The 25,196-nt window shown below is 29.6% G+C and overlaps 4 protein-coding genes across 4 annotated transcripts; all 4 read right to left on the bottom strand.

Moving 5' to 3' along the window:
* Positions 1-9,032: 9,032 nt before the first annotated feature.
* On the bottom strand, positions 9,033-13,360 carry LOC138940704 (glucose dehydrogenase [FAD, quinone]-like). The gene is made up of 2 exons (XM_070309829.1): positions 12,841-13,360; positions 9,033-10,321 (listed from the first exon to the last, which is right to left on the bottom strand). The coding sequence occupies exons 1-2, from the start codon at positions 13,358-13,360 to the stop codon at positions 9,033-9,035; spliced, it is 1,809 nt and encodes a 602-aa protein (XP_070165930.1).
* A 1,128-nt stretch (positions 13,361-14,488) lies between these two features.
* On the bottom strand, positions 14,489-16,085 carry LOC138941819 (glucose dehydrogenase [FAD, quinone]-like). The gene is made up of 3 exons (XM_070311698.1): positions 16,019-16,085; positions 15,063-15,427; positions 14,489-14,953 (listed from the first exon to the last, which is right to left on the bottom strand). Exons 1-3 carry the CDS (start codon positions 16,083-16,085, stop codon positions 14,801-14,803), a joined length of 585 nt encoding a protein of 194 aa, XP_070167799.1. The 3' UTR covers positions 14,489-14,800.
* Positions 16,086-18,033: 1,948 nt separating this feature from the next.
* On the bottom strand, positions 18,034-19,878 carry Rpl6 (ribosomal protein L6). Its single transcript, XM_070312435.1, has 4 exons — positions 19,807-19,878; positions 19,014-19,214; positions 18,561-18,834; positions 18,034-18,425 (listed from the first exon to the last, which is right to left on the bottom strand). Exons 2-4 carry the CDS (start codon positions 19,212-19,214, stop codon positions 18,079-18,081), a joined length of 822 nt encoding a protein of 273 aa, XP_070168536.1. The 5' UTR covers positions 19,807-19,878; the 3' UTR covers positions 18,034-18,078.
* An 897-nt stretch (positions 19,879-20,775) lies between these two features.
* Positions 20,776-24,941, bottom strand: Ergic53 (protein ERGIC-53). The gene is made up of 10 exons (XM_070307493.1): positions 24,717-24,941; positions 23,926-23,982; positions 23,345-23,615; positions 23,159-23,258; positions 22,968-23,079; positions 22,698-22,869; positions 22,427-22,626; positions 22,141-22,337; positions 21,873-22,054; positions 20,776-21,797 (listed from the first exon to the last, which is right to left on the bottom strand). The coding sequence occupies exons 1-10, from the start codon at positions 24,883-24,885 to the stop codon at positions 21,761-21,763; spliced, it is 1,497 nt and encodes a 498-aa protein (XP_070163594.1). The 5' UTR covers positions 24,886-24,941; the 3' UTR covers positions 20,776-21,760.
* Between the last annotated feature and the right edge of the window lie 255 nt (positions 24,942-25,196).

Genomic DNA, 25,196 nt, shown 5'->3' with positions numbered 1-25,196 from the left:
AAATATTTTATTATCGGTAAATATTGATGTGACAAGAAGAGTTTTTTTTTTGTTTTTGTTTCTAAATATGTGTCTACGTTTTGTGCGTTTTTTTTATTTTTATATTATTTGAATAGTCCTCTATATATTTTCTCAACGCTTAATTCCGATGCATAATTTCTATAGATGAATTTCAATTTATAGTCAAGATGAATGTTTATTAGTATAACTTATGTGTTATATGCAAATTTTATATTTTCAATTTATTTTCTTTTTATAAGCAAATAAAAATTTTGTATTTAGAAATTGAAAATTAATGTTAATGTATGCAACTTTCCTTATCGTACTCTCTATATTTTATCATTTTCTCTCCAGAACGCTACCAGAAATTTTAAATGTTATAAAAATATTTTAACATATACAAAATTTTATGAAACACGCACAATCTTAAACAGATATGCGGAAGAAATGATATATGTTGAATTTTATTTTTTAATGTTTCTATACTCCAATATTCTAATAGTCGATTTCTACGTACAATATTATTCGATACTCGTACCGAACGAAGAAATTAATTAAGCTACGATGTGATTTCGCTCTAGAAGACGAATGATACAAACGACGGATGTTCGAGGGTACACGAAGGCCCATTTCTCGATCCCGACGACGCCCCTGTCGACGCTTCCGGCATCCGGTTCCGGTAGCGATTTTTATGCGAGCGCTCGCGTAGGGGAAGAACAGAGACGAGCGATGATTCCACAGAATCTGAAAAGTCAGTCGAGCGTAAACGGCGAAGCACGCACAAAGAGGGTTGGCCCCGATGCCACCAGAAAGGGAAGAAAAACAGTTATTGTGCGTGGAAGAAGGGCTGGAAAGAGGAACCGCCGAAACGATACGTCGTCGCATCCGCCCGCTCGAGCAAACCAAGAATCAGAGTGTCATTTATCAGCGAAGGCGCACGTGATGTTCGCATGAGATTTCGCCGGAAACTCGTTTGTTGAGCAGAATCGGTGATGCGAATCCCGAAGATTCGAAGAATCGCCATTTTGTGATCTTTTCTGACCAAAAACTTGAGATAAATTCATAATAGATGCTGTTGCTTTTAAAATTATAAATGCAAAAGGAATACACTAATAAAGAACATAAAATATTATATTTCTTATTTAGTATATAACGATTGTTTATGTCTATAATATTTTGATTACGTTTAGTTGGCTAATGACATTAGCTAATGGTATTTTTTAATATTGACGTGCTTATATATATAACATATAATTAAATATTTTTTTTTAATTTAAAGATAAATCTAATCTCTTATTTTCTAACTCTTTTTTACTTCATAAATAGGAAAAGATAAGTGTTTATATCAGTACTTAAATATATAAAGATTATATTAGGTTTATATTTTATATATATAAATTAATATATTAAAATTATTTATGCATGCACGATTTAAAACATATATTTATTTCTATTTTCTATCAAATTAAAAAAAAATATATATTTTATCTCCTTGAAAAATATATTTTATGTTAGTTTTATGAATGACAAATTTAATTTCCCAACAATTACATCAACGCTTTGCTGTATTATTTTAATTATTACAGGGAAAATTGTTAAGATACGATTATTCTGTTACTAATATTCATAACGAAACAAGATATTAAATGTGGAGGTATTAGCGAATCAACCTACTGGTAATATATATCAGTGACGAAATACACGGTGCTCCATTCATTTTGCGCGAAATGGAACCCCCGGGGTTAATTAAATCAGCGATAATCGGTCTGCCGCCACTCGTCCCGTGCCATTAAAATTACAGTCTCAATTTAACACACGTGTCTCCCATAATTTTCCTCGTTGAATTAACACGCGTATGAAGAATGTAGAGTAAGTGCTAGAATAAGTGTAACCCGTTTTAAAACATGAATTCGTAAATTCTTTTACTATAACAAAAGAATTAATCAAAATTAATCTGTATTTTCTACAACTAACAATAAATAATTAATTTTGTAATTATAAATTTAACGCAAACAATACTAAAAGTTATCCAATATTTTTAGATACAGTTAATTAAATCTTGTAATAATACATATATAGAATTTATATAGATTGAGTAATATAAATTTTTTAGGGTTTTAAAAATAATTTATTTTACTCAGTGCTAACATATTAAATTGTGTAATATTTTTCATTTTTATTTAATAATATTTTAGGTCACACAGAGACAGATTTTTTCCTTTTTTTTCAAGGTTCACAACATGCAACCTGTATACACATACCCAAAATTGTTTCATATTTGCAAAGGGTGCGAGAATGTAATATAAATTTTTACGCATGCATTAACGTTTGCATAGAGTCGAACATCACTCAACCGCGATGATAATAACGTGTTAGGTAACAAGCCTCCCGGGACCTAAAAGAGGAGTTAACGATCTGCGCGAAAGTTACGACGGCGGTGCGTTAACTATCGGGATACTTAACTGTTCCCCCTAACATTTAAATCGCACCGAACATTTGGCCGCGCGGTGCATTAGTCCTGGTAGAATGATCATGGATATATGTGCGACGAGATCGAAGGGATGCGCGCGTATACTGGGTGCGGACTTAAGTAATGAACACGTCGCACAAGGGGGATGCGAATATTAAATTACAAAACGCCTGCATGCACTTGTGCGCCTGTTGTCGTCGTATTTGCAGCGGAAGCTCTCGATCTCGTTGATTTACAATTTCAAAAAAGGATAACAAAAATATACAGAACGTACGAAATATCTAGCTTTTATGAATTGTTTTGTATATGTGTGTGTGTTTGCGCGCGCGTATGTATATGTGAATTAAATATAAAAAAATAGTATCAGTAGAAAATACTGGGGGATGCTAAAAAAATATGTAATTCACAAGAAATGTGTAATTAAATTTAAAAACCGAAATAAATTCAAGAAATATATAATTTAAATTTAGATTAAAATTTAATCTCTTGGTTGTTTTATAGAATAAAATATAAAGAAAGTATTGAAAGAGTATTAATATATAATTGAAATAACGCAATTAAAAAAGACTTACTATCATCTGTATTTGGCTCTTAACTGCCCATGAAATTTCGAAGTTGTAAATTTCATTTTAGAATCTTATCAATTTCATAACTTGTTAATTTAAAATAAAGTCTAAAAAAACTATATACTAAATAATTTTATTTTATTATTAGTTATAATAATTTATGATTGCTATTGGCGTAATACCATCGAAAGCAATAAAAATTTATTGGGAACTAGAAATCATTTAATAACTACAAAATAATTAAAAATACTATATCAATCGAATATTTTGAAGAATAGGACGGTTAATAATTTAATTAATAATACAATTGACATATCATTGAATTAAATTTGATAATACAACATATATATATATATATATGGTATATATAAAGCAACTGAATTAAAACGTCATTATGACGGAGGGATGACATTCTCGATTAAATCGGCCGCGAATACTCGAGAATTCGAGGACGGTAAGTTGCATATACAAATGGCGGAAATTCTATCACACCATTGCCTCGCATTTTCACGAGACCCGCGTCCAATTTGTACAATATATGGCTCTATACGGAGTTACCCTCTAGGCTCGCTAGCCGCGCGCACCCCATAAATATCTCGAGAAACCACATAAACTGACCATTCTGAGTACTCGCGATGCATTCGCGTCCTTTCGCAGACAACCCTCCCGCTGAGAGATCTGTACGCGTCAGCCTAGACAAAAGTTACTTATCCCCCTGAAGTTACGCAAGCGACATAGCTGGATACGCCCAATCGAGGGTCCACCGTAGCTAAAGTACACATACTACCCCTGATATCGTCTCGGACCAAGGAATCCACCGTACATGTCAGATTACCGCTTAAGTGGCTCGATACTCTTCCCTTAAGTGGTGGCTTAATTTTGTTCTGCTGTCGCATCGCGCTGCTTATATTTAACCCTTGTGCACTCGTATTATGTTGGATTGCAGAAGATGGAAATTAATCTTGATAGTGTCGTTTAAAGAAATCGATATAAGTCTCTTAAATCAACATTTCCTATAATCAAGCGTTGCACTTTATCAAAGAGTTGATATGATGTCTTTTTTCATAGTATTACAGTATTCTACATGCTTGTAGATTTGTACATCTGTTTCGTTTTTACGTTTATTTCGTTGCTTTTCTCACAGTTCTTGCAGCTTGAAAGATAAGAGTAGGGTATTTTATGCGTGTGAAATTTGTACATCAATTAATCATTTAACTTTTAAAAAGTTAATTCAAAATATTAGCAAATTGGCTGATCTATAGTCTATATTTTATCATTTGAAGAAATTTCTCATAAAAATATTTTTATATAAATAAATAAAAAGCGGAATTTTTTATTTTAAATATTTGTATAATATACAATCATTTATTGTAATATTTTTTGAAATATTTTCATCACGCTTTTGTAGTTTCCAATAAATTTGGAGACTAATTGTCTCCAGACTTAAAATTTTGTCCGGTTAAAAGAAGTCCGTTTACTCGAAAGATAAGGAAATAATATTATAATGATTGTTATGCAGTTTGTTAGAGAAAGAAAGCACATTTTTATATAAAATATAAATATATTATACATTTTAAATTTTTAGTTAGAAATAAGAACTTAAAAACTAAATGCTACGTCAACTTCTATGTGTTACGCGTGTATCTTTTCTTTGTAATTAAAATGATAGGGTTTCAAGTTTTTTGAGACTGTATAGATGCAAATATCTGCTTTATTTTAAATATTTTGACATTATAATAAATGTACAAAAAAAAATCAAACTATATATTTAAATCTACATTTTAATTACATATCTTAATTATTATACAATATTAAATATAAAGTTTCAAGTTTTTTTAAACTCTATACTTAATAACTCTTTATATGGTTTTAGAAATATTTTTAAAAAAATTTACATTTTATAATCATACACAAATTGCAATAAAATTCTTAGCACTGTTAGTTAATTTTGTTTGCAAAAGTCGTAAGAACAATTATGCGGAAACATCGCCCCTGCAGTCATCCACGAAAAACAATTAATAATAATTAAATTCGAATTCAGCATCTTTCCGCAAGGGAGATCCCCTCTCAGCCGAGCAAAAACATCGTTGATCTATGTTCTCGCCCGCGTAAGATTATAAATGTCATCTCATCCGCGCGCGTAGGTCTTTTTTTTACATAATATATATTTTCCTTTGTTCTCTCACTCTTTGCGTGGCGAACCTTGACGCGAGAGAGTATCGCGCGGCTTCCTCTTTTCGCGCGGGGGGGATCATTCGAGCTCTTTGTTCTTGCAATTTGGAATAAAGCTGTTCGATAATCTCTAAGAAAATTCGCGACATCATTGCGAGACAGCCGACTCATCAAGTGCGCATTATGCGTGGAAAAATTCATGAAGGAAGAATTTGGCATGTCAAAAAAATCAAAAGAAAAGCACGGTGTCGAGAAACATCAATTATATTTAGAGAAGCCATCATCGAATGCACATTTGCATGAATTTGTTAATAGAATAAATTTATAAAAAATATACGAAAAGAAGAGAAAAGTACTCTCTCAAATAAAATCGATGTTTTATATTATTATTAAATAGTTACTAATGTTTTCAGTTATGAGAGAAAAAAAGAGAGACTATAGCGAATTAGTGAAATTTCACTGAAAGTATCAATTAGTGTGGTAGTGGTTATTTTAATAATATTTTAAAATATATTTTTTTATATTATATTATATATGAGATATAAATTCATAGCAATATGATGTGTTAAAGAAATAAATCTAAGTTTGATCAAGAGTTCTGTTTATTTTTTATGGATTTATCACATCTTAAGAATAAAAAAATAAAATATAATTCTATATAAATTTAAATTTAAATATTAGTTATTGTTACATATGTGTCATTTTAGATATGTGGGTATGGAAGCTTTTCTCAAAAATACATAACAACATAAATAAGAAAAGTTTTGAAAGCTACATCTTGCAAATATATACAATTATTACTAATTTTTCAATAAAATCTTATTATCATAATTAGTGAAATATAGTGGAGGAACTAAATGTGTGTTTATTAAAGATCAATGAAATGCTCTCATTAATCTTTGATAAAATTTTGTGTCATTACTTTAATTAGTGACATTTTTTCTGATTCAATTTAAGAGAATAGGATTTTATGTGTTAAAAATAAGTATATATTATACAAAAAAATAAAAAATATAAAAATATAAATTATAAATCTGCTCTTGATTTATGATTTTAAAAGTAAAGTATCGACTAGAAACAAATGTATTATAATAAATTTTAATTACTTAAAACTTTGTATTCAAAAATACAAATATAAATGAAAAAGATTACAGATAAGATTTAAAGATCTCTAAACCAATTCCTCACTGATTTTAAAGTTAATAAATTTATGAATATATACATATATAAAATACTACATCACATACATATCGCACATCTATATCTGTATCATTACATACATCTCATTTACAAAAATCATGCCAGTCGTATATGAATGAAATTACTTGTCGCTCGCGGCGGGGGTCGACAAAGTAGTAAGTTCGACGAAGGGCAATGAACCCCATCGAGCGTGTATGACTTCCAATCGGACCGAGGGCTTTTAATCAATCGAATCGATACATATACGATACGTATACTCGAACGGCGGCGATTCGATCAAGCAAATCGCTCGTGGTATTGCGTTCTCGTTCGGACTATGTCTCGTGCCCCCTAAATCATATCGTGCGCCCCCGTTATATAAATCACGCGTAACCGGGATATGCTCGTGCACACGCGCGTGTATACTCAAAAGAATCTATTAGAGGATAATCGCGGACCCCATCTTCGCGAATACGAAATATATTTTGATTTGTCACAGTAGGTGTGCGCGCGATACGCACTATCCACGATTGAATACGTTATGCTTACGCGATACGTAAGCGGTTTTATCAACGTGAGAATCCCAATAAAAACATTTATGCACCTTGTATATCTTTGAAATTGTAGTTCTCGCAGATTTTTAGTTTCATCCCGGCATTTTACACATAAATTAAATCGAAGGATACATAAATAATTACTTATAATAATGACAAAAAAATTTTGCGTAAAATTGAATATAAAATTTATTAGATGTAATATTTTAGCGAAAAGATATAAATGTGTATAATAATTTACATTTATAAAATGTTACGAAATGTAATGTCTCTGTAATGTAATAATGCTATTTTATTTTGTATGTTTATTAAAATAAATACTTTTATTAATTGTAAAATTTGTTTAAAAATATCGCATTTACGTGTATGATTTAATTCCGAAATAAGGCGTCAAAATGGTGGTATGGTGTTTGTTCAAGTATGAGAACGCACATCTGCACTTTGCGGCCATTAAAAAAATTATCGTATCATTTTCCATGAACAATAGAAGTGTTTGCGTAGATTTTTTTATACTGTTACATAAAAGGGAACTTTGCGCCATTAGTTTCACGAGGGGGAACACGATTGACGCTTGTTTGCATAGTGAAGTGCCGCTAATTTTTCTGTAAACTGTTATTTCAAGGGAAATATCCCGCTTCTACCCTTGCCACGTAAAACCATTTCGTTACAATGGCAACCATCATCGTACGCAAACATATACGCTATCCTCTCGTAAAGAAGTTACAACGAATTTATATTAGTGACACTTTGTTCAGAATATTATTGAAAGAGAGAATGAGATGATATTATATAACGATATTCCAAAGAATAACCGGTATTGAAATTGAAATACGTAGATAGATGTGTTTTAGTTTCTCAAAGCTTCTTCAAATCCCTTCATACATTTTATGATCAAATATTCTTTGAAAGTGCGATTTCTACGCGATTAATTCTGAAGTACGATATTTAACCGATCTCTTTCTTCAAGGAGTCAAATATAAGATTTCATCAGATATTTTTCAAGAAGACGCATTTTTTTTGTATCAGCGACAGAAAGAATAATATCCGTGAACGGGGTAATTCAGGCGATCTTAATCGATCGTCTCGAGATGTCACGTCCATTAATTCGTGGACGCATCGAGGCGTCCCGGGCAATTTTAATAACTCACCACGGTAATCCGTATAACGCGGCGGGTCGTTTTACGTTGGCCATAAAACACTTTACAACTCCGGCCAATAAAAAAACTTTCAACAATTCCACCACCGAGATCAATAACGGATGAAACCCGATTGGACTCGGCCCTGGCCAATCGGGCTTGGATGAGGCAATCGAGGGATGAATTTCGCGGATTCTGCGCCATCGAGACCGTGATTCTATTGGTCTTGTCTTGGCCAAGGGGGTTGTAACGTTTTATCGGGACGAAACCTTACAGATATGGACACTTCAAGTATAGCGGGGATGAGATTTTGTGTTAAAAAACGGCGACTTTTGTTGCCGATATATTGCTGAGACATACACATAATGGAGTTTTCTTGGACATAGAGAATATATATATATATATATATATATATATATATATATATATATATATATTTTTGGTCATGTACACTTTTTTAATTGATATATAGATTTACGAGAAACCGCTCCATGCGAAGATGATATCGCAAAAACGTAGGATGTTGTTCAATGACGCATTTCAAATTCGCATGTAAATCTCAGAAAATACATATAAGAAGCAGAAAATGGGAACACGCTTGCGTCACATTTGCGCGAAATAGAGACGACATCGAAAAAGTAAAACAAGAGAGAGATAAGCATCGTCTTTTTGATTTTAAATGGAATCTAGAAATGTTTCTTAGAAACATTAGTTAAAACTGGGTTGAACTCATGTTACTTTCATGACTCTTTTATTTGTGATGAGAAATAGAGAATGTCTTATAAATGATACTTAACTTTAACTAATGTTTATTGAAATATCATAAAAAAATCATAAATAATTAAGCATAATTTACTATACTTGGCACTAATTGCATTGATCTGTTTTTATTTTTTCAAATTTTTTGTTGCATAGCATTTGTTGGAATATTTTTTATGTACTTAGCGTATTTTTTTTATAATTTATTTTTCCAAGTTTCTTTGATCATATCCGCGGCTTTCTCGCCGATCATATAAATTATTGCATTTGCATGACCAGAAGGTATCGTGGGCATAATCGCAGCGTCTACTACTCTCAGTCCCTTAATACCATACACTCTTAGCTGTGGATCAACAACTGCGTAAGCATCCGTGTGGGGTCCCATTTTGACGGTTCCGATCTCGTGATTCATCATGGATGGTAGATGTTTAATTGCACAACGCCAGTAATCATCAGAAGCAAACTTAAATGATTCGCAGCCTGGTATCTTTATATCGTGTAATCGACTGCCATAAGCTTGAAAGGCTTCAGTCTTTGCTATGTTGATACTGTGTTTTACTCCCTCTAGGATGATTTCTGTATCATCTGGATGACTGAGAAAATTTGGATTCATATTGGGTGGTTCGAACGGATTCTTCGATTTCAATGTAACACGACCGACGCTTTTAGGATATTGAATAATGGGCCAGATCGACCAAGCTTCTTGATTTTCGATAGGCTTAAAAACAGTATTGTACACATTGTCTGAGATTCTTAAAGCCTTTCTCACGACGTTACCATTGTCCGAATGCAGAGAACCAGATACAAAGAGAAGCTCGACATCCGGTTTCTCGTCAGGAGCGTACTTAGTTCTGATGAATGCCAGTGCTTCGGCACCTCCTGGAATCGTCATTAATCCTTCCTTATGCAGGACGTATTCCAACAATACGCTAGGATTTAGGACTTTGTTCTGCAGTAATGACACGCTTCGATTCACCATAAAAGTCAGCCCCAAAAAACCAATATGTTCATACATGTTGTAACCGACCTTGGAATCCTGAATCACTGGAATATTTAATTCTTCCAGATGGTCTCTAGGTCCAATTCCTGACAACATTAGCAATTTGGCTGAATCAATTGTACCGGCAGATAATAAAACTTCCTTCGAACAAATAACCTTCTTCGACACATTGTATTTGACATATTCAACACCGTACGCACGTTTGTCCGCATTGATCAATACTTTGATTACTCTAGCACCGGTGATAATTTCCAAGTTCGGCCGATTTAGCTGAAGATAAGCCTTAGCAGCGCTGCATCGCTTTCCATGATCCATATTTACCTGAAGATACGAAAAGCCTATCTGATCCTGGCCATTGTAATCCACAATTTCATATCCCAATTCTTGACCAGCTTCTAAGTACGCCGTCGCCAGCTTCGTATGATATGGCACGCGTTCCACACACAAGTAACCGTTTTCATTGTGATATGAAGAGTTCTTGATACCTGAGCATAAAAATAACATTTTATAGTATCATAAGTTTCAGTTTCATATGGTGTTCGTAATATTTTTTTTTTTTCAATTTAGCAAGACAAAATATCGCGACTCGTTTCTCTTATATAGAAATATTATACATTTTCTGTATATTTTAAAATAATTTTATTCAAATAAATCAATCTGAAATTCAAGCGCAAAAAATAAAAAAAAATATACATAGTCAAAATATAATTCTTATTAATCTTTACTTATACTTAAAAAAAGCCTGATACAATCGTCAAAAAATTACTTTTTCAAGAATTAGCGTCAAAAGTCATACGCTTGTCGAAAAATATTGTTTACATTCTTTTATAAGAAAAACCAATTCTTTCTAAAAAAGTAGATAATTATAGAAATTTATAATAAAATGTTATGTACATATAATAATTAATTTATGCATATATATAATTTATTATTTTATATCACCACATTATTTCATATCGCATTATATTGTAAAGATATAAATTTGTAATAAAAATAATTATGTATTAGATTTTACTCGAATATTTTATTTGCATATGTATTTTACATGATGGTGTGAATTTACAAGATATATTTTTAGATACAAATAATTTCTAAAGGTATAACAAAATTATATATGTATTAATAAAACAATATGATTCACAATAATTCACGCTAATAGTTACCGGGTTACCTATACCGAACAGGTCGAAAGGGAAAAGTCAAACTAAGAGAGATACCGTAATTATTATATATTTATTATATTAATATTTTTGAATAAAATGGAAGCAAAGAAGATAGTAATCGAAAGAATAGAGAAGAAGGGGCTCCAAAATATTTTCATATCCTCCTTGGAACTTAGAAATATCTTGATACGTGATACGACATAAAAAGAATTGATTTCTGAGAAATAAAAGTTTATCTTATTATAATTTTCCTATAGTTTTGTCCGTAATCTTTCATTTTTTAAAGAGTTTTAATCATTAGCAGTATCAATTAATTCTTTCACATTCATATGATCGCTCGATAATAGCTATACTGTCAGGTTTTCGCAAAATATCATACAAAAAAATTCAGATATCTCTTGCAATATTGGTTAAACAAAATTAAAAGTTTCTTTTATATCTTGTGGGCTATTCCAAAAAAATCTACTCCTTCCAATACTAGAATATATCTTTATACAATATAGAATATAATATAGAAAGATTGTGATTTCCGCGATAGTCTATTCTATTACAATTATTATTATTTCCTATACTTTTAATTTTGTTCTTTCAAATTCGAAGGAGTTTTAATCATTAACAGCGTTACTTAATTCTTTCACATACAGACACATATTTATAAAATTATTTAGATATTAACTTTATATTCACCTGTCTTTTCAAAATCTAATAAATAAAAATTATACACACATTTAATATTTGAACTGTTGAATGCCTGGCTCAGCCATAACAGCCTTTTATTGATATAAAGTAATGCATAGCGCAGTATCGAAATAACCAATCAGCATCGCGGAAAAGAAGCAACAATACTTATACGCGAGTATCCATTTAACATGTCTTTTTTAAGAGCGAATTAATAAGAGAACAAGAAAGAGAGAGAGAGAGAGAGAGAGAGAGAGAGAGAGAAAGAAAAAGAAAAAATATATATCAATAATTACAATAAATACAATACTATAATACAGAAAAATTATTGCATAGCAGCGCTAAATTTTATTTGCATTAAATTGTGTCATTAAGTTAACTCTATATTATTTTATTGATATGCATATATATAGTTTTATTATAATGCACTTTTAAAATTTTTTTATATGAAAATGCTTATAGATTTTATAACTATATTAAAATATGCATATATTCGCAAATAATTAAACAAAATACATGACACAATTATATCGCATATAAAATCTTTTATATTGGTATGATAATATTATATGATAATATTATATGAAAAAAATTAAATAATGTAGCGTATCTATAATACTTTATTTTTAGTTGGCGTACGTTTTTTATATTTTACTATTATTGTAGGAAAAATAAATTTTTTATTGAACAATTTTTCATAGGCGCAAACATGTTATTTTTTATTTTTTAAAGTAATTTTTTTAAAGATTTTTATTACTAAAGTAAATTTATACAAAAATAATATTGAATAATATCAAGATGATTCGGGAAAATAAAACAAAATGATAATATCAGAATACAATAATTAGTTTTTATATTCTCAAGATATTATTTCTCGAGTTTGAATACAGAGTTAATCATCGCAGGAATAAATTTTGTTGTTCCTTATGTTTTTAATTATTATTAGCAACAAATTAATATATCTCTGCGAATAAATTTAATTATTGTATTTTATCAACAATACAGGTTTTGCTATAATATCAAATACTTCTATTGATTAATTTCAATAGCAAAAATTAATTACTTTTATATAATAAGAAATAGCAGCGAGATAGAGAGAAAGCATTTTTTTATTGGCTAAATTTTACACTATGTTATTAGAGAGATAAAAAGAATGAACTTACCTGGTATATTAAATTTTTCACTTTTTTTGAAATACGGAAGAACATCCGCGTAGGACCAGCCCACGTTGCCCAAACTAGCCCATTTGTCGTAATCCAACTTGTTCCCACGTGTATGAATCATATAGTTTAAAGTGCTCGTACCGCCCAAAGCTTTACCTCGCGGCCAGGAACATTGGTGATTTATCATCCCCAAACAAGCGTTCTTCTGAGGTTCCACTTTATATCTCCAGTTATAATCAGTCAATTGGAAATAACTGACCAGTACCGGAACCTCATTGAGTACGCTTTGCGCATATCCGACTTCTAGTAGGAGAACTTTCCATCTTTTGTTCTCTGACAGACGATTAGCTAGTACAGAACCTGCCGATCCAGCTCCCACAACGATAAAGTCGTACCTGGCGTTGGTTACGAATTCGATATCTTCTCTAGATGAATTACCGTAGCTCTTGACGAGATTTAGGAAGTTAATATTAGCGCCATAGGTTGATGCGATGATGATGAACGGTATTAAGATCTTCATTGTATAATTATAATTAAGCAAAATTATGATTTTTAAAAATGTCTTTTATATTGAAACGTATCTTTTATACACGCATATATGTTTAATATAATAAGCACGTATGAAATGAAAACAGAAAATAAAAAAGAATATAATAAGCACGTATAACATGAAAACAGAGAGTAAAAAAGAAGATACACACGATTTGATTAGATAACATATACTATGCATTTGAACATAACGGAAACCTTTAAAAATCTTCAATTTATTATTATTGAAACAAATTTAACTTGAAAATATAAATATATTTATTAAAATCTACTGACAGTAATAGGAAAAATGAAAAGGCAAATCTCATAACAGAATCTCGTAACAGATATCTCTGCTTTGCACAATTGTCACATGCTCGTGTGCAAATCATTACAATGCGACATTATTGAGTACTTATTTTAATAAATTTTGAAGAGAAAAACACACAATTACACATCCAATCATAATCAAATAACCACACAGTCTCCATTCATCAATTTACCCATCCATCCTCTCAGCCATCTATGCATATACGAGTATACATATTATATTTGGCTTAAAACAAAGTTTATGTTTAAACAATATTCTCAAATCTATAAAGACAATTCAACAAAATATTAATAATAAAATCGATAATTATTTGGTATCGACTGTGGAAATATAGGTACTTTTGTAATATGTATTAGTTTATTAAATCATTTATTTATATTTATATATCTTTTTACATCAAATCGTCATTTTTTGATAAAGTTTATATTAATAAAAGCATAATTTTAATGTACATTGTGTAATATTATTTTTCTTAAAAAATATCAATTATCTAAAGTTAATGATTGAGAAGATAGGAATACTCTTATAACTTACTGAATGTAAATTATTTAGTAAAATAAGGAACAAATATAGTACACAAAAGTAATCAGAGTTAAAAAATTAAAGTATTATTTTTTCTTTCTTTTATAAAAACTTTTATTATATTTCTTTAAAATAACATTTTATATATAGTTATTCTTTATTTTATATATAGTTATATTATTTATATGTATCTTTTTTTCTTTTTTTTCTTTTCTTCTTAATATTTATAATAAACAAATATTTTGTATAAATATTTAATTGCACGACTCTTTAAACTTTAAACATATTTTTTTGAAAATAATGATTTTTGTAACTCTAATTTCTGTGTGTGCGTATTTTTTCTTGTAACATACTTAATACAACAACGAATAATAAAATAATTGTTTTAATTTAAATATAGTATAAAGAAAATAAATAAAAATAACAAAAGAAATAATTTAAATAAAACTTGTTTTCTTTTTAATATTTTTTATATTCGTTGTTTCCGTTATTGATTGAATGCACTCATTTTGTTTGCAATTTTAATTGTCTACAAAATATTACGCGTGTTATAATGTGGTATAATTACTTCGTAAAATATTATGATAGTGACTTCTTCAAGTATCCCCATTCTTCCTTAATCATATCTGCTAGTTTTTCAGCTATCATATAAACAGGTATATTTATATGTGCTGATACAATGTCGGGCATGACGGATGCGTCTGCTACTCTCAGTCCTTGAATATCGATTACCTGTACAAAATATTGCTATGTAAATTCATAAATATATATATAAACATATTCTAAAGCATATAATATCTACTGTATCCTTTGAAAATACTTTAGTGTATCTTTCAAATACCTTTAATTTGGGATCGACAATAGCAGTTGGGTCCTTCTTCAGTCCCATCTTGCAAGTACCGGAGTAATGATAGGAAGTATAAGTAAGCGTTCTGATCATACAATCCCAATAAGCAAAGGAATCATAATTGTAATTTTCACATTCGGGAATAGTATCATTATAGAATTGTGAATCGAACATCTGCATCGCCTTCGTTTGACCGATCTTTATCGCAGCTTTAATACCGGCGATCATCGTCTTAAGGTCTTCCACATCATTGAAATAATTGGGCACTATCTCAGGTTTAACATTAACATCATTAGCTAATAATCTTATCCGTCCACGACTTTTTGGTTTTAACAGTACCGGCAGTATGGTCCAGCTGTCTTTAAGTTATTAACTGGAAGATATACTTAAATATTACAGAAAAAAAGTTGGCTCTCTTTAGTGTAAATAGCATATATACCTATGTACATGTAATATTCTAAATTCTAAAACACACCTCCGCATTCATTCTTCGTCGTAGACTTTTAGATGAATATACATGATTTCTCGTCTTCTAACAAATATTTCTTCAGAATCATATGAAACAGTCGTACTTTTGTTCACAAAAATAATTTAAATTATGAAAAATATATATGCTACAGTAAATATTAATTTTGATTATTGTGCATAATTAGCAGCAATTATATATAATTACCAATACAGATAATTAATGTGATTAATTTTATTGAAATAATTATTTTTACCAATAATTTTACATTAAAGTTTATTTAAAAAATTATAATTATATGTTATATTTATATAATTATATATTATATTTATATATAACACAATATTTAATTAAATTTACCAAAATTTATTATTACGTATAATTGCCGGTAATTATATATAATTTCCAAAGTCAAATTTGCAGCAAATATATATATAGATGAATATTATGTACCGTAATGCTGTTTCTAAAACGTACATAATACCTGCACAATATACTCTTGTTGTCAATTTTCTCACATTCTTTTTAGATATACATATCTCCTCGATCATTCTTTGACATTTCTTTGATATCATAAACTTACATAATTCTTTTGTAATTCGGTAATACGTACCATTAACGAACCGCAGAGAAGTTGTTTTTTACGGTTTTTTTTTCGTTGCTCCGATCATCAAGATATGTTGTCTCCAATAAGAATAATGATTTTTTTCGCTTCGGAAAGATATGGCCAACTACAATATTCTTCGAAATTTACTCGAAATTGACATTTTTTTTTTCGTTTACATAATACTCATCGAACTTGAATAATATATTTAGATTGAGAATTTCTACTTATTCAGCAAACCAATATTTAACAAATAATATTGTTATATTTCACGGTTATACAGGATGTAACAGAGTGCCAGTGTATCGGCAGTTTTTTGAGGAAACAACGCATTTTCGTGAAAAATGTTTCATGCAAAAGTTGTAGAGCTCTATTCATTACATATTCTTGTAGCTTATCTCGAGAGCTTTCCAAAACACTATAATAAAATACAATATATTTTCATTAAGTATTTTTTGAGTTATTTTATATTTTAATCTGACATATTTTGATATAAAAAATAAAATATTCAGTTTTTGATAATCTTACCGTAATACTTTTATGTACAGAATAATGAGACAAATCAATTAGTGCAAAAAAAAATAATTGTTTTAAAAAATACATTGTAAATAATTTTCTTAAAAACAATTATTTTTTTATACTAATTGATTTGTCTCATTATTCTCTACATAAAAGTATTACGATAGGATTATCGAAAACTAAATATTTTACGAGGTATTTAATTTTTTATATCAGAATATGTCAGATTAAAATATAAAATAAATATAAGTACTTAATGAAAAAATACTTTATTATAGTGTTTTGGAAAGCTCTTGAGGTAAGCTACAAGAATATGTAATAAAAAATAGGGGGTTCCATTTAAAGAATTCAAAGTGATTTTTATATAACTTTGACGGTACTATTCAAGGTTATACTAATATTATTATATAATACGCCACTTAGAGCTCTACAACTTTTACATGAAACATTTTTCACAAAAATGCGTTGTTTCCTCAAAAAACTGCTGATACGGGCGCTCTGTTACACCCTGTGTATGTATATGTATATATATATATATATATATATATATATATATATATATATATATATTAATAATATTATGATATTGCCAATATACTATATTAATAATATATGATATTAGTTATTACCGAGATATCTCATTATAATAAAAGTTTAGAAAAATAAAAATAAACTGTTTCTATATTATGCATTTTAAAAATAATAATTAAATAAAAAAGAATCTGTGTATATATAACAAGTAAAAACTAACATAAGCTGTTCTCTCACGATTATCAACTAAAGAACATTTTATCGGAAAACCAGCAAAACCATAATAAAAAACAGAAATATGAACATGATAATTTAGCACATAAGTTAAGAAAATTTTTCTTAATTTCTTAAGAAATCAAAAGAAAAAAAATAGCGGAATCCAAATTTAATTTCGATAATATTAAAAAGCTTTTGATAAGCAGAAAATCATGTATATATTTATGCAGATTAATTAAGTTTGAGAATTTAACTTCTAATTTTGAATAAATTGTTCAAGATCATACTTAGTCTAGTATAGAATGTATATGATATTGGCAATTACCAAGATACCTGATTATAATAAAAGTTTAGAAAAACAAAAATAAACTGTTTCTATATTATGCATTATACAACTTCAATTAAATTAACCTTTATCTTTTAGAAGTTTCTCGCCAGTTACAATTAACAAAATTTATTTCTTTAATTCATTTGCATTGTAATCTCAAGTCTCAAGCTACAATCGATTTTTAAAGCTAAAACTATCAAGATATGATATTATGTAGAATAATCTCCATGATTCAAAAAAAATTAAAACATAGGATATTATATATTGTAAAGCAAAAAGGAGGAAAAATAAAAGATGAACATTTGAGATTTTATTTTTATTTCTTTGAAAAGTTCAAAGCTGTGAATTAAAATTTCATTCGGTGTGGATACTGACTGCTTCGCAAACCAAACATTGCTGACAAATAAGTAAACAACAATTTTTTATCTGGATGCTTCTTGATGGCATCAATTACTAGCTTGTCAACTATTTTCTGATCAGCTTTCCTTTGATCACTTGGTTTGTACTCCTCCTTCTTTTTGCTGAAAATATCACCCTCCTCTTTCTTGGCACGCTTGTCACGTTTCCTCTTAAAGTAATCATCATTTATACGCTTGGGTAACTGAATGCCAGAGAAATCCAACTTTGTAGAGGTGGCAATCACATAATTCTGGCTGACTCTTCGCAAAGGGCAGGCATTGATCAGGAATGGTCCTGTTTATTAACAATTACAAATTATAATTAAGTTTGTCTTAATAGCTTTTATTAACAGATTAAACTATATTAAATATTGAATAGATCAAGCACTATCAAATGTTGTAAGATTTAAAAGTTTATAACCTAACATACCTGTAACCAAAAGTAAACCACTCTTCAGTTGTTTTAAGAAGACAACCCTTTTTCCTTTATGAAGTCCAGCTAACAGAATGCACACTGTTCCAGGAGTCAAAGTAGGCCGTAAATAACGACGATGTTCATGGAAACATTTTTTAGAATGGTGCACAGTAACTGGGTCAGCAGTAGGATAGCTTGCACGCCTCTTCTTCAAAAGTACGATACGTTTCTCTCCGTTTTTATCACCGCCAATCTTCTTTTCGATAGTCAATGGTGTTGATGGCTTGGGCTGCAACAATACATTTATCAACATACAAACTATATTTGTATTTAATTATTTGAAATTAAAATAAAATCTTTAATCTTTAATCAAATTTATTAAAAAATAATTCTAAAAGATTAACTAAAAGATTTCTTTTAACTTAATGATGAAATAATAAATAATAAATAATAAATAAAATCATGTACCTTTTTCGCACTCTTCTTACCCAGGAATTTATAGATTGCCTTTTTGTGGTACATACGTGTACGACTGAATCTATAAACACCATTTCCTAAATCATAATTTCTTGGTTTTCCTCTTGAAGGCTTTCCCTTGCTCTTTGCATCCTTTTTGGCCGCAGCAGGTTCAGCCTTTTTCTCTGGAGTTTGCACTTTTGTATCTGCCATCTGTAAAATTTTTTTTAGATTTAATTTATAAAAACAATATAATATAAGTATAATGCACTTAAGTACATGTAAACTGGATATATATATTTCTTTTTTCATGCTTATATATTAATAGCTTTATTGAGAGTGAAAATAAGAGTAATTAAAATATTATCTAAAATAGAATCTCTCGATTGACGCATGTAAAAAACGAGACAATAGCAATAATGCTACCATAAAAAATCTAACCATGGATAGTAACGTTACGATTTAGAGGTTATATCATATGCTTTTTTTTACGTTGAAAATATAAGTATATAAAAGTAGAATATAAGACGTAGTTATAATTTATTTAAAAAAATAAAATCTCTATATAAATTAATTTCTACAAAATTCGAAAAAGATAAGTTTTGTATGTTGAACCAAGATTTCGAAACCATACATATATTTGATAATAAAATAAAATTAACGTTTGATATCATGAAAATACAGAGTTGGCCTTACAAATTAAGCTTACATTATATGATATTTGTATATGAAATTCAATTAATTTTTGTTATATTAATCGGATTTTCTCGATTATATTAAATTGTTCATCACATTGGAATCTTACCGTGAAGCGAACGGCAGCGTAAAGGTTGATGAATATCGTTTCCTAGACGGAGCCACGTGTTATTCCGGTAAGCGCATCTATTGGAAGAAATGCGAATTACAAATAGGCATGGGAATGGTCCAGTTCCCGCTGCAAACGCTTTCTTCGTTTTTATTTTTGAATCAATAATTGACTAGAATAAACAGATATCTCGGTTTTTTTAAGTTTTTTGCAAAATATATATAATATAAAGAAAAGCTTTTTTCTATAATTTTTATAGTTATTACGTCTAATAACGTTACAATAGAAAATAAAAAATAAAGAAATGCTAGAATAAATTAATACTAATTCCCAGAGACAGCACAATATTTATAAAATATATACAAAATATTTATTTTTTACTTATCATAAATATTATATAAAATATTTAGTCTATATTTTAATAATATATCGAATAAAGTTTTTATGATGTTTTCTCTTAATGTATACAAAATATGTATCAAATCTTTATATAATATTTCAAATATTAGTAGAATGTTAAATGAAAAATATTTATGAATATTTATTATAAATATTGTATGCTGTCTGGATTAGAATGTTCTAATATATGCTCTTAATGCCTTTTAATAATTTTTTGAGAGTATAGTGTGTGTGTGTGTGTTGAACTTTTCTAAACTAAATCTTCTATTTTAAAATATTTTATCTTAGATAAAGTTAAAAAAGTTATAGTAAATATTAATTGTAATTATTTAAATAATAACAATCTAACACATAATGATATAAAGAGAGAAGTTCAATTATAGTTATTAAATTACATATTAAATTAAATCAAAAAGCAGAGCAAATATAAATGTAATTAAATAAATAAGTAATGTTAATAACAACTTTTTAGTTATATTAAAAATCAGATTGTCTACACGCATATAAGAGAATAGAAATATTTTAATATATATTTACATAATATTTTAAAAGATTTTCTCGTTTTTGTATCTTTGTATTTTCATTATTAGATAAATGATAAATCATCTTTACAATATTCAATAAACTTTTACAAATACAATGATGTGAGGAGAATAACAAACTTATAAATTCCCATTTTCCTGTATACTATTACTACTACTACTATTCATGCATCTTGCACACATACAATACATACAGTATTCAGAGTTCTTATTGTAGCTTCAAAAACGCAACCGTCGTATACGATCAACCTTACGACGTGACAACATAAATTGTAGAGTATACACAGATACACATTCATATGCACAATGTCATTCTACAACCTCTGATGGAATAATCGAACAATCACATTACTGTATAATGGTTGCAAGATTTGCCATATAATTCTTCACTGCAACAAATAGCGCAGCCAAATATCAATCTTAAACAGTTCTTATAAATAACATAAATCATAAATCATATATTCAAGTACTAATGCGTAATATAAAATATCGTACAAAGATTTACATGCAAGAAGTTGCACAAGAGACCAATAATTGATACAACTATTATGAATGAAATTTGAAAGCGATGTATGCGTAATGAGAAACATGCTGACGATGCGATCTCGACAGTAAAAAAATATATATATTTAATGATATACAAGAAAAAAAATCTCATGAAACATCTTTAATAACTCTTGTAAGATCTACTTATAAATAGCTTTTAGCTCTGTAATTATTCCTCTATTCATTTAAACGCATTCTGCCAAAATATAATGATCACAATATACATTATTGTTATATGTGCGGGTGATGGCTTCCCGTTTAAATGTAACTATTTAAAACAGTGTCTCTCATTGATAATCAATATCCTATTGCATATAATTTCAGATTAATCTGACAAAGACGAAGGATGTATTTATTACAAATATCGAGACATGTCGCGGATATGAATAATGAGTAATAAAAATATTGAGTTACATAATTCACAAACAAGAATGTATTGTAAAGTTCGACGACAAACGATATGTACATTAGTACAGTTTCTTCATCTGCGCTTCTTTATTGTCCCTGTAGAGCAGAAATAGAATTAATATTATGTATCTATCTCTTTGCATGCAATAAGACTCTATAATATGTAATTACCGGTAAATACTATACACCAATAATATTATCATTTGTATTGCGATGAATAGCAAGAACATGCCGACTGATAGACAATTAGGGCAATCCGCGCTTCCCGTGGTTTTAATATCTTTTTTCAATGTGTTCAGTCCGTCTCGTATCTCCGACATGAATGACTGATGATCATATCCCATTGGCTGCACCTGTACGATTATTTTTATTAATATCATAAGAGAGTTCTTTGTGGCATTTTATCGTTATTTTTAGAATACAAATAAACAATATGAACCTGTGCCGTCGGAGCACGTGCTTGATTATTAAGAATGGTTTCAGTCTTGCTATGAAGTTCTCCCATAAAGGATTTAATTTCCTTGGCCGTATTCAATATAATATTTTGATTATTTAGCACAGAATCAACCTCGTGTCGACGTATGGTATCAACCAATACAGGCTGCTGTCCTGGTTGGCCATTCACAACCTGTATACCTAATCAATAAATTTAAATCAAATTTATTAATATATGTTATGTATTGATCTAAATTATAGTAACAATGTAATTATAATAAGCGATTTACCCGCTTGACCCGCTTGAACTTGTGATATCAAACTCAATGCTCTCTCTTGTCTTCCAACAATTTCATCTAATTTTCTGTTAAGTTCACGTAAGGCATCAAACATCTGACTCTGTCCATTAAATATCTGCCGTAATTCTTTCTGACTTTCTGTTTCATAATATTCTTCATATTCTTGTTTCCGAAATTTATCTGGATGTTCTCTATTAAAATAACATCAATGTTGAGATTTATGCAATACGATATTGTATCATAGAAGTAAGTGTATACCTACTTGCGATATTCCTCTTTCTGTTCATCTAGTTTCTTTTGGTAGTCCAAATATTCCTGTTGAAGTTTGGCCTGTTCCTCTAAAGAAACTTTATGATCATCTACTGGTAACTGTCCGGGAGGATATAAAGAGAGGGTTAGGAAATGTAAGATATCATGATCATCGGCCAGGCCACCTAGATAGATAAATAGAAATGCATGAAAAGGATACAGTATAAAATAACTATATGTATTCTCGCTCGCTCGCAGGTCAACATTTTTTTATATAACATACCAGTAGCAGCGGAAATTCCAAAGTATCCATTTTTCGGTAATACAATGTTATCAATTCGAAAACACATTTCATAATCTTGATCATTGTTTGTCAAGCCATTATGGAACATTAACTAGAACAAAAATACACAAATCAAACACATAGTTGAAATAAAATGTAAAAACTATTAAAAAATTTTCGAGTATACTCACTGTTAATGTATTCTTATAATATTCTATCCGTGCACGCGTGGCGTAAGGTTTATTGCGGAAATCTCGTAAACAGCCTGCCGATTGTTGCGTAGAACCATCACTATTTAACAAGATAAAACAGAATTATACAAAATAAATTTTGAACATGCCATGTGTGCAAGCTTAATTAAATAAAATATAATTCACTTTTGATGATCAAAGATCTTTGTGCCATCGTTGATAATAGCCATGATATATGGATTATTGTGCTTATTGTCATTATCAAATGAATCAAAGAAAATTCCCAGGCCTGCCCAAAGATCCGAACTGCCGAAAACGGTGCCGTTGTAGGCGCCTTTGGCAGTTGTGTACCAAAATGCTAAACCATCCGCTCCTATTCTTGACCGTCCACTTATACGAAATATCAAGTCTACCTCCCACCAGTCAAAAGTTGTTGGCTGCTTCGACCATATTGCACCTAAATGCAGTATTTTTTAAATTGCTTACAAGATTGTTATAAATATCAATTTTAATTTGAAGTTAAATTTAATTATATATATTAAAAATTAAAATCATTATATTTAAAGTATTTAAGCTTCTTTATGGTACTAAAATTTAAGATTTTTTCTCATACAATAATGTTAAAGCTTTTCTTAATAATGTTTGTATCCTCATAAAAAATTTTAAATTAATATTAACAAATTTGTAATATATAAATATATATATAAATATATATATATATATATATATATATATATATATATATATATATATATATATATACAAACCTTTTTGACTTTTAAGTGAGGGTGCTACTCTGACATTTTCTGCACTAGCAATAGTATCTGTAATTTAAAATATAAATACATGTATCTCTTTTTTTTAATTATTGATTAAATATATTACATACATTTACGTAAAATATATTATATATATCTTTGTTTTTAATATACAGATGTATATTGTATTTAAAATTACATATAAGTAATAAGTGGTTTTGATAAAACAAGTAAAACATATGTTGAATTAAATTCAATATATTTAGCAATTTTTCGATAATAAATATCTTTTTAGATATATAAGAAAATATATCTGTCTTAACATTAAACGATGCTTTATAATATATATATATATTTTTTTTTTCATTTCTTTCATTTAGAGTAATCTTTTTTATAACAAAAAATTCCAGTTTCATTATTATCCAATTGAAAAACTATTAAGTAAACTGTCGTTCATTATTAACGTGTATCTTCTCCTCAAAAACATTTAATTATACATATGGATCAGTCATTAAATATTATTTTTATACTCTTTTTTTTGTACACACGCGAGAGAAACGTGTACACACGTCATCAATGTTTTGATCTCTTTCGGAGTAATCGGTGCGTTCCTTGTTAAGTATCAAGGAGATCGAGATCAAAGCGGCGCTCACCTCGGAGCTCGAGAAAAAAAGAAGAAAAGAACGCGACGTATCTCCTTGACGTAAATTGACGTCGCACGAGTACAACATACGGAGCGTCGTCGGAGCGACAGGTGTCGGTCTTGATTAGGTTATATTATACGACGATCGCGTACTCACTTCCGCCATATTCCCAGAACGGTACGCTGCCATCCTTTTGCGCGAGATACGGTGGCTTGAACGAGTACTTGTATTCGAATTTCCGATGCGGCGTCTCGCCACGGGTGGACGGGACGGCGAACGATACTAGAAATGCCAAAAGCCACCTCACCTCGGCAGCCATCTTCATCGCGATTATCGACGATCGTGGTGGTCGGTGGTTGTCAGCCGACTGCTCGTAGATCCGGCGGAAGCCGGTCGGCGCACGCCGGTTCAATCTTCGACGATTGGCCGAACGCGCGAGATTTCGGCCGCGATTGGTGCGCAAATCATTCGACGTGTCGCTGTCGTGGCCAAATTTCTCAAATTCCGCAAGCGATATTCAATTACTCTTCCCCTACCCTCCGCCCTTTTGAAATCCAGATAAATTTGTTCTCTTTAATCCCGCTTTCGCGCGTTAACTTCGTTTTCGAGATCAATGTGCATAAAAATAAATTTTTA

The sequence above is a fragment of the Polyergus mexicanus genome, unplaced genomic scaffold, assembly GCF_030449975.1.
Source record: "Polyergus mexicanus isolate NDT 795.1 unplaced genomic scaffold, iyPolMexi1.0 SCAF_2, whole genome shotgun sequence".
Lineage (NCBI taxonomy): Eukaryota > Metazoa > Arthropoda > Insecta > Hymenoptera > Formicidae > Polyergus > Polyergus mexicanus.
This window is presented reverse-complemented; position numbering and strand designations above follow the sequence as displayed.

What these genes read in the sequence shown, in the direction of transcription:
- LOC138940704 (XM_070309829.1), bottom strand. Translation starts at nt 13,360, where the DNA reads ATGAAGATCTTAATACCGTTCATCATCATCGCATCAACCTATGGCGCT. An exon ending in TGAAAAATTTAATATACCAG is followed by an intron (nt 10,322 to 12,840) that starts GTAAGTTCATTC and finishes TTTTATGCTCAG; the next exon opens with GTATCAAGAACTCTTCATAT.
- Ergic53 (XM_070307493.1), bottom strand. Translation starts at nt 24,885, where the DNA reads ATGAAGATGGCTGCCGAGGTGAGGTGGCTTTTGGCATTTCTAGTATCG. An exon ending in AAGATCTTTGATCATCAAAA is followed by an intron (nt 23,259 to 23,344) that starts GTGAATTATATT and finishes CTTGTTAAATAG; the next exon opens with TGATGGTTCTACGCAACAAT. An exon ending in CACGTGCTCCGACGGCACAG is followed by an intron (nt 22,055 to 22,140) that starts GTTCATATTGTT and finishes ATAATCGTACAG; the next exon opens with GTGCAGCCAATGGGATATGA.
- LOC138941819 (XM_070311698.1), bottom strand. Translation starts at nt 16,085, where the DNA reads ATGATCGAGGAGATATGTATATCTAAAAAGAATGTGAGAAAATTGACA. An exon ending in AACAAGAGTATATTGTGCAG is followed by an intron (nt 15,428 to 16,018) that starts GTATTATGTACG and finishes AATAACTTAAAG; the next exon opens with ACAGCTGGACCATACTGCCG. An exon ending in TTGTCGATCCCAAATTAAAG is followed by an intron (nt 14,954 to 15,062) that starts GTATTTGAAAGA and finishes TATTTTGTACAG; the next exon opens with GTAATCGATATTCAAGGACT.
- Rpl6 (XM_070312435.1), bottom strand. Translation starts at nt 19,214, where the DNA reads ATGGCAGATACAAAAGTGCAAACTCCAGAGAAAAAGGCTGAACCTGCT. An exon ending in GTAAGAAGAGTGCGAAAAAG is followed by an intron (nt 18,835 to 19,013) that starts GTACATGATTTT and finishes GTATTGTTGCAG; the next exon opens with CCCAAGCCATCAACACCATT. An exon ending in TGGTTTACTTTTGGTTACAG is followed by an intron (nt 18,426 to 18,560) that starts GTATGTTAGGTT and finishes GTTAATAAACAG; the next exon opens with GACCATTCCTGATCAATGCC.